General features: G+C 44.5%; 1 protein-coding gene across 1 annotated transcript in view; it reads left to right on the forward strand.

Annotated features, from left to right (window-relative positions):
- LOC119507451 (basic proline-rich protein-like) overlaps positions 1-16,010 on the forward strand; it is a 30,163-nt gene that overhangs the window by 10,310 nt on the left and 3,843 nt on the right. The window contains exons 3-4 of the mRNA XM_037800618.1: positions 13,755-13,891; positions 14,026-14,237. Of these exons, the coding sequence (XP_037656546.1) occupies positions 13,755-13,891; positions 14,026-14,237 (349 nt within the window). The remainder of the gene's footprint in view (positions 1-13,754; positions 13,892-14,025; positions 14,238-16,010) is intronic.

Genomic DNA, 16,010 nt, shown 5'->3' on the forward strand with positions numbered 1-16,010 from the left:
ACTTATTCATTGCTGGTGGGAATGTAGAATGGTGCAACCACTCTGGAAGACAGTGTGGAGTTTCCTCAGGAAGGTAAATATAGATTTGCCATATGATCCAGCTATTCCATTGCTAGGTATACACTCAAAGGAATTGAAATTTAAGACACAAACAGGCATTTGTAAACCGATGTTTATTGCAGCATCATTCATGATTGCCAAGAGATGGAAACAGCCCAAATGTCCATCAATGGATGAGTGGATAAACAAACTGATATATACACATGATGGAATATTATGCAGCTGTAAGACAGAACAAAGACATGGATCATATAATAATGTGGATGAACCTTGAGGACATTATGTTGAGTGAAGTTTGCCAGAAACAAAAGGACAGATACTGTATGGTCTCACTAATATGGACAAACATTAATGAACAAACTCTGAGAGTTAAAAGCTGATAACACAGCTGTATTAGTTAGGGTTCTCCTTGGAAACAGAATCAATGAGAGATGTCTCTTATTATCAAATTGTAAAAGTGACTCACACAACTGCGGGAGTGCACGAGTCCAAATTCTGCAGCCAGCCAACATCATTATACCTCTTAATACTGCAAAACTCCGTGAAAGTGTCGAAAACGCTGTCACCCAGAGCCTCGCTTCGTACTAGAGCACAATTAGGAGAATCAAATGGTGCTATTTTGCGTATTTCCTTTGCCAACTCCTGCCATGGACTCTTAGTACCCTCTTGATTATTGGAAATAGAGTCATTGGTGCCTCTGAATCTAATCAGAGTAGAAAACAAATTGTAAAAGCCCATTTTAAGATTCCGTTTCTCAAGAACCACTCTCGGTACCAAGTTGTATTAGTTAGGGTTCTCCTTGGAAACAGAATCAATGAGAGATGTCTCTTATTATCAAATTGTAAAAGTGACTCACGCAACTGCGGGAGCGCACGAGTCCAAATTCTGCAGAGCCGTCAACAAGCTGTCAACTCCAAGGAAGACGTCCAACGAACTCCTCGGGAAACGAACCGGCAACTTTGACGAACTCCTGAGGAAACGAACTGGCAACTTTGACGAACTCCTCAGGAAATGAACGGACAACTTTGACGAACTCCTCAGGAAATGAACTGGCAACTTTGACGAGCTCCCCAGGAAAAGCTTCACTGAGCAGCTGAAGAAGAATTGAAGGTTCTCTAACCGTCTGGCTTATAAGCCTCCAACTGATTACCCGGACCAAATCCAGCCAATTGCATTCTCTCACTGTGGCAGCACGCCCCTTGATGAGTCATCAGTCAGCTGCAGTCAATTGACTGATGATCTGACAAACCAGCCCGTTGGTTTATTAACCAGCCTCAAATAGCCTCACAGCAATCGTCAGGCCAGTGCCCGCTTGACCAGACAGCTAGGCCACCTAGCCAAGTTGACACATGAACCCAACCATCACAACAGCCTACTAGGAGATAGAAAGAGGGTAGAGATCAGGCATTTGATGCTGAAGGACTACAGAATGTTTAGCAGGATTGATTGTATAGACCCAGAAGTAGGTAGCATAATACTGTGTGATGGTAACACAGTACTGTAAGTTCAACGAACAAAGACGTCTGTGAGTAAAGCTGAAAGAGGTGGGATAGGAGAATGTATGACACCAGAGGTAAAGATAGATGATGAAGACTGGGACTGTATAACTTGGCAAAAACTGGAGTGGCCAATGACTGTTACTGAATGTACAAATATAAAAATGTTTTTGCATGTGGGAGAGCACATGAATGTCAACCATGCAGAGGATTGAAAAAGGGATGGTATTTGGGAAAAAAACATAATCAAAGCATACTGGAGTCTATGGTCAACAGTAACATTGTAATATGCTTCCAGTAAATGTAACAAAGGAAATATACCAATGCTAAGTGTGTATGAGAAGGGGACATAGAGGAGGGATATGGGATTCTTGGTAGTGGTGTTGTTTTCTGTCCTTACTATTGTATTATATTGTATTGTATGGCATGTTATCTTTCTATCATCTCTTTTATTATTTGCTAAAAAAAAATTTTTTTTTGCAGTAATCAATATGTTCAAGTGCTGATTGTGGTGATAAATGTAAAACTTTATGATGATACCATGAATGACTGTACACTGTGGATAAATGTACGGTATGTGAATATAATTCTGTAAAAGTGGAGGAAAAAAATAGATAGGAGTAAAAGTGTTGGACAAAACATGAAGAGAGGGATGTGCCTAACTACTGTTGATAAGCAGGCAGAATGGTGTGGCTTTTCTGAAGGTCAGTGTGGTGTTTCCACAAAAAGCTAAGTACGTGGGGGCCGTGAGGTCCTGCAACCTCATTACGGGGTATGTCATTGGATGATCTGAGAGCAGAGACATGAATGGACATTCGCACACTGGTATTCATGGAGGCAGTATTCATGATTTGCAATGGGTGGAGGTGGCCTAAGGGTACACAGACTGAGGAACAGAATTGTGAACTGTGGTGTGTGCATACAATGGAATACTGAGCAACTATGAGAAGGAGTGAAGCTGTGAGACACACAACGAGGTGAATGGATCCTGTGGACAGCATTTGAGTGAAGTACACCAGAAATAAAGGCAAACACTATAATGCCTCACCAAAATGGACTAACTACGATGTGTAAACTCAGAATTGAATCTCAGAACACAGTCTAAGAGGGGAATGATTATTATAATGGTCCCTAGATTGTAAGCTCTTACAGCAAATCTATTCCTGAATTGTAATGGCTATCTCCAAATTTTGAGATGCTGCTCCTCTGATGTATAACCTGATGGGTCTCTGGGAAAATGGGTATCTCTGTGACACCTGAAACTCAGAGCTAGAGCTCAGCAGGTATGAATGTCATTATTAGTGCATACAGCAACTGTTAAAATAAAAAACAAACAAACAAAAAAAAACTGAAAAAGAGCCCAGACTTCAATCAGTGATATGAATGAAGCAGATCTGGTTAAGCCTAGGGCAAACTGGGCCAAAGGGTAAAGGTCAAAACTGGCTGTGTTTTAAAACTTCAAGTTCCATGTGAGACCAAGGGAAGAGATGTCTATTTGGTGCAGGATCTATATTTTCTAAGCAGTATAACTCTACAGTAGGTTTGTTCAAACACCACAATTACATGGAACTTTGAAAAGGAAGTGAGATAGGGTAGGTTCGTATAGGTTAGAGTGAAATAGTGACACATCCCAATATAATTTGGGCAGAGAATAAAAATATGTTTACAGGGCCTCCCTGAAGAGCTGGGGGAAAGTGTGGAAGTGTTGAAGTTTCTCACCTGGACTGATGCCAATGTTGTCACAAACATTAGGACTGGTGGTTTGGTGTGCCGAGCTCTCTATCATGGGACTTGTCCTTATGAAGTTCATTGCTGCAGAGGAGAGGCTAAACTTGCATATAATTTTGCCCAAGAGTCTCCCCCTGAGTGCCTCTTTGTTGCTCAGATGTGGCCTTCTCTCCCTCTAACTGAGCCACCTTGGCAGGTGAACTCACTGCTCTCCCCTCTACATGGGACTTGGGTGTAAATCTCCCTGGCAACACAGGATATGACTCCCTGGGATGAATGTGGACCTGGCATCATGGTACTGAGAATATCTTCTTGACCAAAAGGGGGATACAAAATGAAATGAAATAGTTCCAGTGGCTGAGAGATTTCAAATGGAGTCGAGAGGTCACTCTGGTGGACATTCTTATGCACTATATAGATATCACCTCTTAGGTTTTAATGTATTGGAATAGCTAGAAGTAAACACCTGAAACTACCAAACTCCAACCCAGTAGTTTGGACTCCTGAAGATGACTGTATAATAATGTAGTTTACAAGGTTGATGGAGTGATTGTGAAAACCTTGTGGATCACACTCCCTTTGTCCAGTGTATGGATGGATGAGTAGAAAAATGGGGACAAAAACTAAATGAAAAATAGGGTGGGATGGGAGGGGATGATTTGGGTGTTCATTTTTACTTTTATTTTTTATTGTTATTCTGATTCTTTCTGATGTAAGAAAAATGTTCAGAAATAGATTGTGGTGATGATGCACAACTATAGGATCATACTGTGAACAGCTGATTGTACACCATGGATGACTGCATGGTATGTGAATACATTTCAACAAAACTGAATTTAATTAAAAAAAAAAAAGAGTCAGAGGCCTGACCGCAGAGGGGAGAAGCCCCCAGCCAGTGCGACACTGTCAGCGAACACGGGACTTGGCCCTCTGCTGCCTCCGCTCACCCCTAGAGGTGCTGAAGTTCGGGTTCCCCCACTTTGTCCACTGTCACAAGCAAAGGGATGCTGGCCCCAGGAAAACTGCAGCCCTGAAGGGTCAGTGATTGGTTTGGCCCCAAGCCCGTCGATAACCAGCTCAGACTCACCCTCCACAGCATGAGTGAGTGGGACATGTGGATGTTTCCAGGCCTCGCAGCTCCAGGAAAGCCTTTTGCCCACCAATTCTCCTCATAAAGCAGCATTCCCATTTTAATGGAAACAGCACATCCTGTCCAAATATTGATGACCCTGGGGCATCAGCCCTGGTTCAGTAGGAGTGGAAGGAGGTGACATAGATGGGAACGAGGTGGAGGGAAAATGCAGTCAGCCCTGCATCCTCACTGGGCTGAGTTGGTGGGAGCCCTAGCAGCTCCCGCGGGAACCTTCTCCAGGTGCAGAGGGCATGACTGTGTCCCCATGCCCAGGCCAACAGTTACTGCAGGGACCCTGGACCTCACCACGGGTGACCCTGCAGCCTGAGACGGTCACTGCAGGACCCTGGATCTTACCTGACCACCTGGGATGGTCACTGCAGGACCCTGGACCTTGCATGGGTGACCCCCCACCTGGGATGGTCACTGCAGAGGACAAAGCGAGGCCAAGGGCTGGAAGTCCCTGCCTGCTGAGCGCATGGAGAAGAGCTCGAACCGGTAGTGCAATTCCTGCGTGGCACCTCTGCTTGGCACTAATCCCTCCTCCAAGGGCCAGTCCTTGGGAGCAAGTGAAGCTCAGCTGGTGTCCTGGTCCACTCTCTGCGAGAGGAGGAGAAGGGGGACAAGGCGAGTAGTGGCACAGGGGCTGACGGGGCAGAAGGGAAGGACGAAGAGAGGCTGAGAATCCACAATCAGCAGCACAACCCTGGGGAAAGTCCAGCTCACAGACCCTAGGCTCACCTCTACCCCTGGGTGACCCAGGACCTGGGTCCCATCCATCTTCTTCCTCGGCCTGGCCCTGGAGCCTTTCTGTGCTTCTCAAAGGATACGCTGGGAAAAGAGATAAACAAACCACTGGCTGATGCTGAGCTCCTGGTCTGACGGCCACTTGCTCTGCTGACAGGGTCACTGGTCAGCAAGGTCAGACCTTGACTATCCGTGTAAGTTATTTGTGGATCCTCTTGGTCTGTCTTTCCCCCACCTCTCTCTTCATATGAAATAGACAAAGGTTAGTGTCATTCCTTTCCACAGAAAGCGGCTGTAACAAAGCAGAAGGAGGATTTTAAATGACAGGTTCACCATAAGTTCTCTCCAGAGTGTCTTGTTTTTATGGCCAAACCGTCAGCAGGTGAAGCGCACGAGGGCTGAGTTCATGAAACCTGCCGGCATCAGGCTCTCGTGTCATCTGGGCATAGTGGTGGTTTCCATAATTCACTGTGCTTTTTGCAAATGTGCTGGCCTCGTGAGCTGTCTTCATTGCACCACAGAAACTGCTTTGGCCCAGTGCTGTACTGTTGCAGGGCTTTCTTTTCTGTCTTCATATTCATGAATTTGTCCTCCTGGAAAATATCAAGGTCAATTTCTGCCATTTATTGCAAAATACAGAGGTTTAACTGAAGGTGATATTGATTATGCATGCACCCAAATATAGATCTGGGTCTTAAATATTTATTTTAAAAAGGCAAATCCTTAGATGAAACACAGACAAAGGTACATGGTAAACAAATAAAACAAATAAAAGAAAAGTGACATGAAATCTGAGATATGTCTCCCTAACCCTCAGCATCATGGTGTGTGAGACGTTAGAATGCAGTGTCCACCATGAGGTTCTCTAAAATGAGGACATGAAAGGCAACTCATCCTAGCTAACAAGCTAAGTTTCAAACAGATAGGGGTTTTATTTAGATCCCGTGTTACTCATCTGGGATGCACTTTTTTATTTTAAAGAAAATATATAGTGAATTTAATTCCAAAACTCATTTTAAATAAAACAAAAAAATCAGAAAAAATGTAAGGTTATGGACAATATCCTAAGCCCCTTTTTATACAGTCAGGTAATAGTACAATAGCTCTGGAGTTTAAGAATTTCCTGGTCACAGCAGGAAGCAAAAGATCAAACACAGGAGGCAAATATGGGGAGATAAACATCAGTGGATGGGATGCACCAATTACCTTGTTTAATTTCACAGATAACCAGAGGGAGGTAATCCCACAGTTAGAAATCAGAGTCAATAAAGCCTACAAGAAGGAGACCAAGCGAGGAGTCGCGGTGGACGAGCACAGGTGCAACAGGCAGAGTGATGTCATCAACACGGTGACAAAAGACATCCTGGAAAAGTCTCCCCTCAGCTTCAACCAATAAAAGGACAACTCTCACAGGCTTGGAACTTTGGAGGAAAACAGACTGAGAAGGACCTCATGAATGCTGAATTGAAGAAAAAAGGAAAAAAATCCAAGCTCAAGGAAGAGATTTCCCTCCCAGATCCACCCGTCCAGACCCCTGCTGCACTCTCGGTCACGCATGGCACGGGAGTTGCACGGAGGCAGCATGGCCAGCCCCTCCTACCATGGATGAAGACCCTGGGGCCACTGACAGCAGCAAGACAGAGCTCCACGCACATCCAGGGACCTGAGTCTGAGAGATCCAAGGTGGAACACAGGTAGCAAGGAGCACTGCATACAAATGGGCCCTGGGGTGCAGGGGACAGAAAAGAGAGTTAAGGGGGCAGAATTGATGGCAAGAGGTCACACACAGTCCATTCTCTGTTGGCTGAGCCTCGTAAATGCAAAACGGACTTTTCTGGACCAACCTTTCTAGATTTACCCCATCTGGGTCCTCAGGGCAGGATACCTAATGGGGAAGAAAACAGAGGCAGGAAAGCCTCACAGAAAAAAAAATGGGAGGGGGGACTGAAGTTCAGTTAGACAGGGTGGGTCCCAGAACTGAAAAGTGTTAAGGAAAAGGGGCACTGAGTGAGGGAGAAAATTTAAACAAATCATAGGAGCTGGGGAGAAGGTTCTGCACAAAAACAAACAGACCATATCAACACTGCTGGAGGAGGAACAGAGGAAAGGACGCTGTCTCCTGGATGGGAAGCAACTGCTTAAAAAGTATAATCTTAAAATTGTACCACTTGTCCAGGGTGAGAATTGGGTGAATAAGACTTGAGAAAATCTGAAGAGTTAAACATGGGCTACTCTAAATGTCCAGAATAAGTTGGACCAAGCATCAAATAGAAGCCTTAACACAAAGTAAATCTACAATAAAATCCTAAATAAGAGAGAAACTGACCTTCAGAGTTAGCTGATCAAAATAATCATACGCCCAGACAGACATCAGCAAAAAAAAGTTACAAGCCATACTAAGAAACAGAAAGATATGGCTGAGTCATGGGAATAAATTATAATTTCAGAGGAGAGAGAATTTGGAAAAACTAATCAAAGTAGTTCAAACAAATCTCAACTGATTCAAGAAGCTGAAGGAGAACATGGATGTTCTAGTTTGCTGAAGCTGCCTGAATGCAAAACACAAGAAACGGATTGGCTTTTATAAAAGAGTGTTTATTTGGTTACACAGTTACAGTCTTAAGGCCATAAAGTGTCCAAGGTAACACATCAGCAATCGGGTACCTTCACTGGAGGATGGCCAGTGGTGTCTGGAAAACCTCTGTTAGCTGGGAAGGCACGTGGCTGGCGTCTGCTCCAAAGTTCTGGTTTCAAAACGCCCTTCTCTCAGGACATCCCTCTCTAGGCTGCAGTTCCTCAAAAATGTCATGCTTAGTTGCACTTGGGGTATTTGTCCTCTCTTAGCTTCTCCAAAGCAAGAGTCTGCTTTCAACAGCCATCTTCAAACTGTCTCTCATCTGCAGCTGCTGTGCTTTCTTCAGTGTTCCTCTTGGCTGTAGCTCCTCTTCAAAATGTCACTCACAGCTGTACTGAGTTCCCACCGTCTGTCAGCTCATTCATATGGCTCCGGTGACTCAACTTAGACCCACCCCGAATGGGTGGAACACCTCCTCCATGGAAATTATCCAGAGTCATCACCCACAGCTGGATGGTGGGAATCTCCAAAGAAACACTCAAAGAATTACAATCTAATCAACACTGATAATGTCTGCCCACACAAGATTACATCAACGATAATAGCATTTGGGGGACTCAATATATTCAAACTGGCACAATGGATAAACAGATAAAGGATACTAAGAAGCCAATGAGTGGGATGCGGCAAAATGGCAGAGCGGTGAGGTGTGGAATCAAGTTACTCCTCTAGGGCAGCTGGTAAATAGGCAGAAAACCACTGCTTCATGGACATCTGTGACTGGTCACACATCGTACACCAATGTGTAACGGGTGGAATGGCTGAGATTGCAGCAAAAATTGTAAGTTTCCCTGGCCGGGGGCTAGTGCCCCTCCCCGCCAGGCATGGCAGACTGTCTTGAAGCTGGCACCCAAAGGGAAAAAGAAACAATCTGTGCTGGGAGCAAGGAGGGAGCTCAACCCAACCCCAAATGCAGAATTAATTAACAAATTCAGACTGCTGAATAAAAGCTCCAAGCACAGATAAACCAAGAGCAGACACAAAAGGAACAGACAGGATCTGGTCCAGCAGAGAGGAGGTGGGGCTAACAAGAGCAAAAAAAACTGAGACTTTTGGAGTCAGAAGTGTTCAGAAAATGAAAAAAGGGCAGGGCTGCAAGAAAAAGGGCACACACAGAGAGCACCAACTCAAGCTCCTGCTTGCAAAACCAGGGAGCTGGGGTCTGGCTCTGAAAAAGGTTTTTTTTTTTTTTTCTTCTTCAGTTCTTTTCTTTCTCTCCAACTTTATTTTTTTACTTTTCAGTAGCCCATCAGAGTTGCCAGAACTCTCAGGCTTCTGCACTGTCCCAAGCAAGAGTGGAATTAAGGTTGTCTGAGAGTAATTAGTCAGGTGAAAGGGACAATCCCCTAAAGGGAGTACCAGCAAATAGTCTACACTGGGACTGACAACACTTGGGGGCTAGGGAAAGGCCTTGAAAAAGGATTCCTTTCTTTTTCTTCCTTTTTTATCTTCCTTTTTTAAATAACTATTTTAGCAGCTCATTACAGAAAGCCTCAGATATTTGCAGTTGGCCACTAGACCCAGGCAAAAGCAGAGATCAGATAGTACTGAGAGACAAAGCAATGAATCTAGTAGGAAAGACAATTCCCCAAAGGGCATAACTTCTGCAAGCAAAGGGGGGCAGGGCACAACTCAAGTGGTGGCCCTCCCTCAGAGAACTCAGACCCTAGGGGCTAGAAAACAAAAACCAGCTTGGGTCAGCCATGTCCCTGGCAGGGACAGAGTCTGTGGAGAATTAAAGGCACCTGTGGCACCTCTTTATACCAGTGGGGAGCTGTGGGCTGAAAAGTGCCTCCTGTGGGACAGGAGAGGAAAAGCACAGAGTCTAGAGGCTTCAAGGGACAGTCTGACATCCTGCAGGGTCTCACTCTTAAGGAAATGTGATATGGAGTACATCCTCTTCCAAAGACCTGGGCCTGTCTGGTCTGGGAAAATCTGATTGGGGTCAATCATATCTTGGGAGACCCTCTTACAAAAAGGTTACGTAGATGCATAGAAAGAACCAGAAAAATAGCTGAAAAACTCTGACCAACTAAACAGAAACTATGTTAGAGGTCTACAATAAATGGAACTGAATGATAAAAGAATGTATGCAGAACAAAGCCAACCAAACACAAAACCCTAGATAAAAGTGAAAATTAGTTCCAGAAGAACTAATCAAGAAAATCAGAGGCTTAGACAGCTAAAAATAATGAACCATGCTAGGAAACATGAAAAGACGGACAAGCCAAAGGAACAAACTAACACTTCAAATGAGACACAGGAATTAAAACTAACTGAAGATGTTGAAACAAATCTAAATCAAATCAACCAGCTGAGAGAAAATGTGGCAAAATAGATGAAGGATACAAAGAAGACAGTGAATGACCACAAAGAATTCATAAGCTTGAAAAAACAAATGGCAGAACTTATGGGATTGAAAGGCACAATAGACGAAATGAAAAACACAATGGAGATATACAACAGTAGATATGAAGAGGCAGAAGAAAGGATCAGTGAACTGGAAGACAGGACATCTGAAATAACAAAAGAACAGATAGGGAAAAGAAAGGAAAAATACAAGCAGGGTCTTAGGGAACTGAATGACAACATGAAGCACATGAATATACATGTTATGGGTGTCCCAGAAGGAGAAGAGAAAGGAAAGGGGGCAGAAACAATAAGGGAGGAAATAATCACTGAAAATTCCCCAAATTTTATGAAAGACATAAAATTACAGATTCAAGAAGTGCAGCTGTGCCAGTTTGGATGTATTATGTCCCCCAAAATGCCAAGTTCTTTGATGCAATCTTGTGGGACCAGACATATTAGTGTTGATTAGGTTGGAATCCTTTGTTTCCATGGGGATGTGAATCAGTCAACTGTGAGTGAAACATTTGATTTGCTAATTTCCATGGAGATATGGACCCTGCCCATAGAGGGTGGCTCTTAATTAAATCACTGTAGTCCTATGTTAGAAGAAGACAGAAGGAGCTCACTGCTGCAGCCTAGAGAGGAATGTCTGGGAGAAAGACCTTTTGAAACTAGAACTCCGGAGCAGACACCAGCCACGTGCCTTCCCAGCTAACAGAGGTTTCCCAGACACCACTGGCCTCTTCAGTGATGGTACCAAATTGTTGATGCCTCACCTTGGACACTTCATAGCCTAAAGACTGTAACTGTGTAACCAAATAAACCCCCTTTATAAAAGCCAATCCATTTCTAGTATTTCGCATCAGCAAACTGGAACAGCAGCATATCCCAAACAGAATAGATCCCTATAGACCTACTCCAAGACATTTACTGATCAGATTTTCCAATTTCAAAGACAAAGAGAGAATTCTGAAAACAGCAAGAAAAAAGCAATCTATCACATACAAGGGAAGCTCAATAAGACTAAAAATGGTAGAAGAAAATACTGCCCTTACAGTATGTTTTAGTTTGCTAATGCTGCCGGAATGCAAAACACCAGAGATGGATTGGCTTTTATAAAAGGGGGATTATTTGGTTATTCAGTTACAGTCTTAAGGCCATCAAGTGTCCAAGGTAAGACATTAACAATCGGGTACCTTCACTGGAGGATGGCCAATGGTGTCCGGAAAAACCTCTGTTAGCTGGGAAGGCACATGGCTGGTGTCGGCTCCAAAATTCTGGTATCAAAATGCCTTTCTCCCAGGACGTTCCTCTCTAGGCTGCAGTTCCTTAAAAATGTCAATTTTAGTTGAACTTGGGTTATTTGTCCTCTCTTAGCTTCTCCAAAGCAAGAATCTGCTTTCAACAGCTGTCTTCAAACTGTCTCTCGTTGCAGCTCCTGTGGTTTCTTCAAAGTGTCCATCTTGGCTGTAGCTCCTCTTCAAAATGTTACTCACAGCTGCACTGAGCTCCTTCTGTTTGTCAGTCCATTTATATGGTTCCACTGACCAAGGCCCACCCTAAATGGGTGGGGCTAAGCCTTCATGGAAATATATTATCAGAGTTATCACCTACAGTTGGGTGGGGCACATTCCCATGCAAACAACCTAATCCAAATGTTCCAACTTAATCCCCACTAATATGTCTGCCCCACAAGATTTCATCAAAGAACATGGCTTTTCCTGGAGGACATAATACATTTAAAACCAGCACACAGTAATAACACTAAATGCTAATGGATTAAACTCCCCAATAAACAAAAACCTGGACTGGCAGCATGGATTTAAAAACAGGACCTATCTATACGCTGTCTACAAGAAACTCACTTTCAACACAAGGACAAAAACAGGCTGAAAGTGAAAGGTTGGAAAAAAAACATTTCATGCAAACAATAACCAGAAAAAAGCAAGAGTTGCTATATTCATATCAGACAAATTGGACTTCAAATGTAAAACAATTAAGAGACAAAGAAGGACACTAAATATTAATAAAAGGGACAATTCATCAAGACATAACAATCATAAGTATTGATGCACCAAGCCAGAGTGCCCCAAAATACATGAGGCAAACACTGAAGGGAGAAGTAGATACCTCTCCAGTAATAGTTGGAGACTTCAATACACAATATGAAAAACAAACACTTCAATCAGAATGACCAGTGCTTCTGTGGAATGAGCACAGCACACCTGGGCACACAGTGCAGGGAAGCTCCAAATCACTCATCAGGAGCACCCACTTCCTCTCTGAGGTGCCCTCAGGCCCCCTGCACTAGACAGTCCTGCTGTCCTGGGTACTGCGAGTTCCCCTGCTGTCCTCCTGCCCTGAGTGGGAGGCGCATGGGAGCACACTCAAACCCAGGAGGCCCCTCACCAGAGCCTCTTGAGAGCTTGCTTCTTCCCTGCTTCTGGTCTCCAAACTTCCAAAGTCGGTGATTCACAAAAATACTTCCTCTACATGTTTTGTTATACATGAAAAATCACACTTTCTTTGGAGTGTATCTTATCCCAAATAATTTTACTCCACGTTCTTCCAGGTTTGGCATTTGACTTGACTTTGGGATGCAGTCAAATCTCTCCAACTTTTTGTTTCTCAGCCTCTCCGCCTGTAAATTGAGATGCTGACACTTGTCCTGAAATTAAAAATTGTTAAGTGATAAATTACACAACAGGCACAAATGCCAAGTGAGAGGCAGGGAGAAAGCATTACAGGTTATATAAGTGACATGGGGCAATTTCTAACAATGCCACCAGTGAGGGTGACCCTCCAGTCTGGGCTTCTCACTTTAAGGGGCACAAATCACCCAGGAAACAGGTTAAAATGCAGTTTCTGACTCAGAAGGTCAGAGGTGGGGGAAGACTGCATTTCTAACAAGTTCCCAAATAACGCTGTCACTCCTGCTCCATGGACTTCATGTTGAGTAGCAAGATTTTAAGTGATTTCAGGTCATACTGTGAATGGGGACGTAGTTTTCACATTTTCTAATTGTGTATTTATTTATCAATGCCACTAAAGCATCAATTAAAATGGCGGTCTTCAAACTTTTTGGTCCCAAAGCCCATTTTACAAACTTAAAAATTATTGAGAAACAAAAAGCTTAAATATGCTTCTTTTCACCATATCTGAAATTAAAATGACAAAAATTTTAAACAAGAATGCATAAACACATATTCCTTCCACTATCCATCGAAACGATGTCATTCCAGATCAGGGAGCCTCTGGAAAGCTCCGTGGTAACTCCTGAGAGAATGAGAAGGAAAAAGCAAATAGTGCCTTCCTATTATGAAAATAGTTCTCGCCCCCAGACTCCCTGAAGGAACCGCTGGTTTAAGCCACTGCACCTTCAGAGTGCACAGCTGCACCGCAAACGCAGCTAAACTGGACAGTGGTCTATGCCGTGGAATCCACTTGCAGATTCTTTGTCAGGAACCCACGATCCACGGTGTCACACGCCAGATGCTCAGGCCCTGAGCACTAAGCAAGCAGGGTCACGGCTGACGTTCTCAGCCCCGGGCCTTTTAAACAATGCCCCACCCGGGACCAGTCAAACCCCATCTCGGGAATTTAGTATTTTTGCAGAGCTCCGCGGGCGCGTCTAACCGGCAGCGGACTGAGGCCGCCGGCGAGGGAAGAAAGTGCGGACGCCCAGGGCTGAGACCTCCCCGCGGGCCCTGCCGCCGGCTCCGCCTCTCCCGGATCCCTCCTGCGAGTTGGGGTGGCGGCGGCTCCGTCCCGACGGGGCGCTGAGAGGATGAAGCGGGGACGTCCCTGCAGCGCCCGGCAGGAGCCTGGAGCGGGCGGGTCTTCCCTGACCCACGACGTCCGCCTTATTTCCGGAGACCGAGCGCAGCAGGACCTCCGCAGAACAAAGCGTCGATCAGGCCACGTTGCGGAGGCTGCACAGCGGGAACGTGCGACCCGGAACCGGAAGGCCGTTGGATGCGGAACCGGAAGGCCGTCGGATCCGGAACCAGAAGGCCGTCGGGCTGTCACCACCTTCCCAGTGCAGTGGGCTTAGCGCAGCTCAGGCTGTGGTTCCACCGGTGATATGGTTGGTTAGTTGTTCGTTTGCTTTGTTTTTCTGCCTTTTTGAATCCTTGATTGAGAAAAGGACCCAAGCTAGTAAACTTGGCTTGACGGAAAGGATTTGGGGCTCCTGTTGGCGGGTCCTGAAAGGGTTTATTGGTCCGCTCTCCTGTAAGCCGGCCTCTCGGCGTAAACAAGCTGGCTGCCGCGAGCAAGTCAACACTGCTTTGGCATCGGATAGAAAATGTGAATCAGAGGGCCCTATTCATAAATAAAATATTTGGACGGGAGATGTGTCTGTAGAGTCAAACAAAGAAGCTGTGTTGGCACCACGTAATACCCTGGAGATACGGGGATTAACTCGGTCAATTGGGTCGGGGTGGAAAAATTCAAGAACTCTCCCAGACTGGCTGTCTACGCTGACTGAAGCATTCAGACAATTAACCAGCCGTGCTTTGTGCTGCGTGGACAAGGTGATGTGCAGAATGTCACAAAATGGCAGAGAAGAGAAACTGGTGATGAGACCAGTGCCAGCCGTGTGCACATGGCCCATCCCCACCCTCCTGCTCCACCACTTGCCTCTTGTCTCCTGCTTTTTCCTCCATGAAAACCGATTCTTCAAGATGTTTTACTTAAAATTTATGTGGCCCGGGTTGGCGCTCTGCCGTCATTCATTGAACCACTGAACAGAAGGAAACGTGCCCTGTTTTGTGTTGCAGATCACACAGAGATAGTCCTGAGAAAGGAAGAAAGCATTATGAAAAATTAATGTTTTCAAATATTGATTGGGGTGATAAAAGCACAACTGTAAGATGACACTGTGAACAACTGATTGAACACATTGGATAATTTTATGGTATGTGACTATATCAATAAAATTGCAAGGAAAAAATCAAAATAATACATGGACAAAAAAAAATTCATGTTAGTGTTCTGTGTCCTTCCAAAGGAGGTCATTTAGAATTGTAGAAAACTGGCAGAGTAAGACAACAAGGAGAATAAATAGAAATGCAAGTTCCATCTATGCCAAAACTAGGTGATATGCAACTCTGGGCTATAATTTATAAGGAAGAATTGACAAAAGCATTGAGGATCAAAACACCATCTGAGAATGCTCACAGCAGCTGGTTTCAGAGGAACAGCAGAGAGAAGACCTTCGGGCCTGTCCCTCAGAGGGTCACAATCAACAGCCCCTGTTGGAGACCAGGACATGGCTCCTCCCAGCAGCTTCTGGCAGCTTCCAGCAGCATGGAGAGTAAGACTACATGAGGGATCGCTGAGGCTGGAAGCAGCCAGTCAGCAGGACCAGGTTGGGGAGAGAACGCTGAGTTCAGTGGGAAGATGAAACACACATGCACACCCCTCAATATTAAGGAGAATTCCTGCCAGCCTGCAATGCACTGACCCCACCTTCCACATAAAACTCTTACAAGTAGCAGCTCCAAGGAGAATACCAAGATACCCAGGCCGGGCAGAACTGAAACAAAAATTCAAAGTAGAATTGAGGCACTTAGGACAGAAAAAAAAAAAAAAAATGCATTCAACAAATGAAAATTTTGACTAAATACACCACCATAAATTTTTAAGTCTTCAAGAAGCAACTGCTTCTCTAAATCAAAAGCATGAAGTAGAAATGCAAAAGCTCAGAGGAGCTCTGGCAGGACAAGAGAAGATGATAAAACATGAGTTGGCATGACTCAGAAAGAAAGTGAGATTGAAAATTAAGATTATCCCCAAAACAAAGGCCAAACCAGAAGCAAACAAAAGAGAATTACAGTAAGGATTACAGAAGATAGAC

Source organism: Choloepus didactylus, chromosome 12 (assembly GCF_015220235.1).
Source record: "Choloepus didactylus isolate mChoDid1 chromosome 12, mChoDid1.pri, whole genome shotgun sequence".
Taxonomy (NCBI): Eukaryota; Metazoa; Chordata; class Mammalia; order Pilosa; family Megalonychidae; genus Choloepus; species Choloepus didactylus.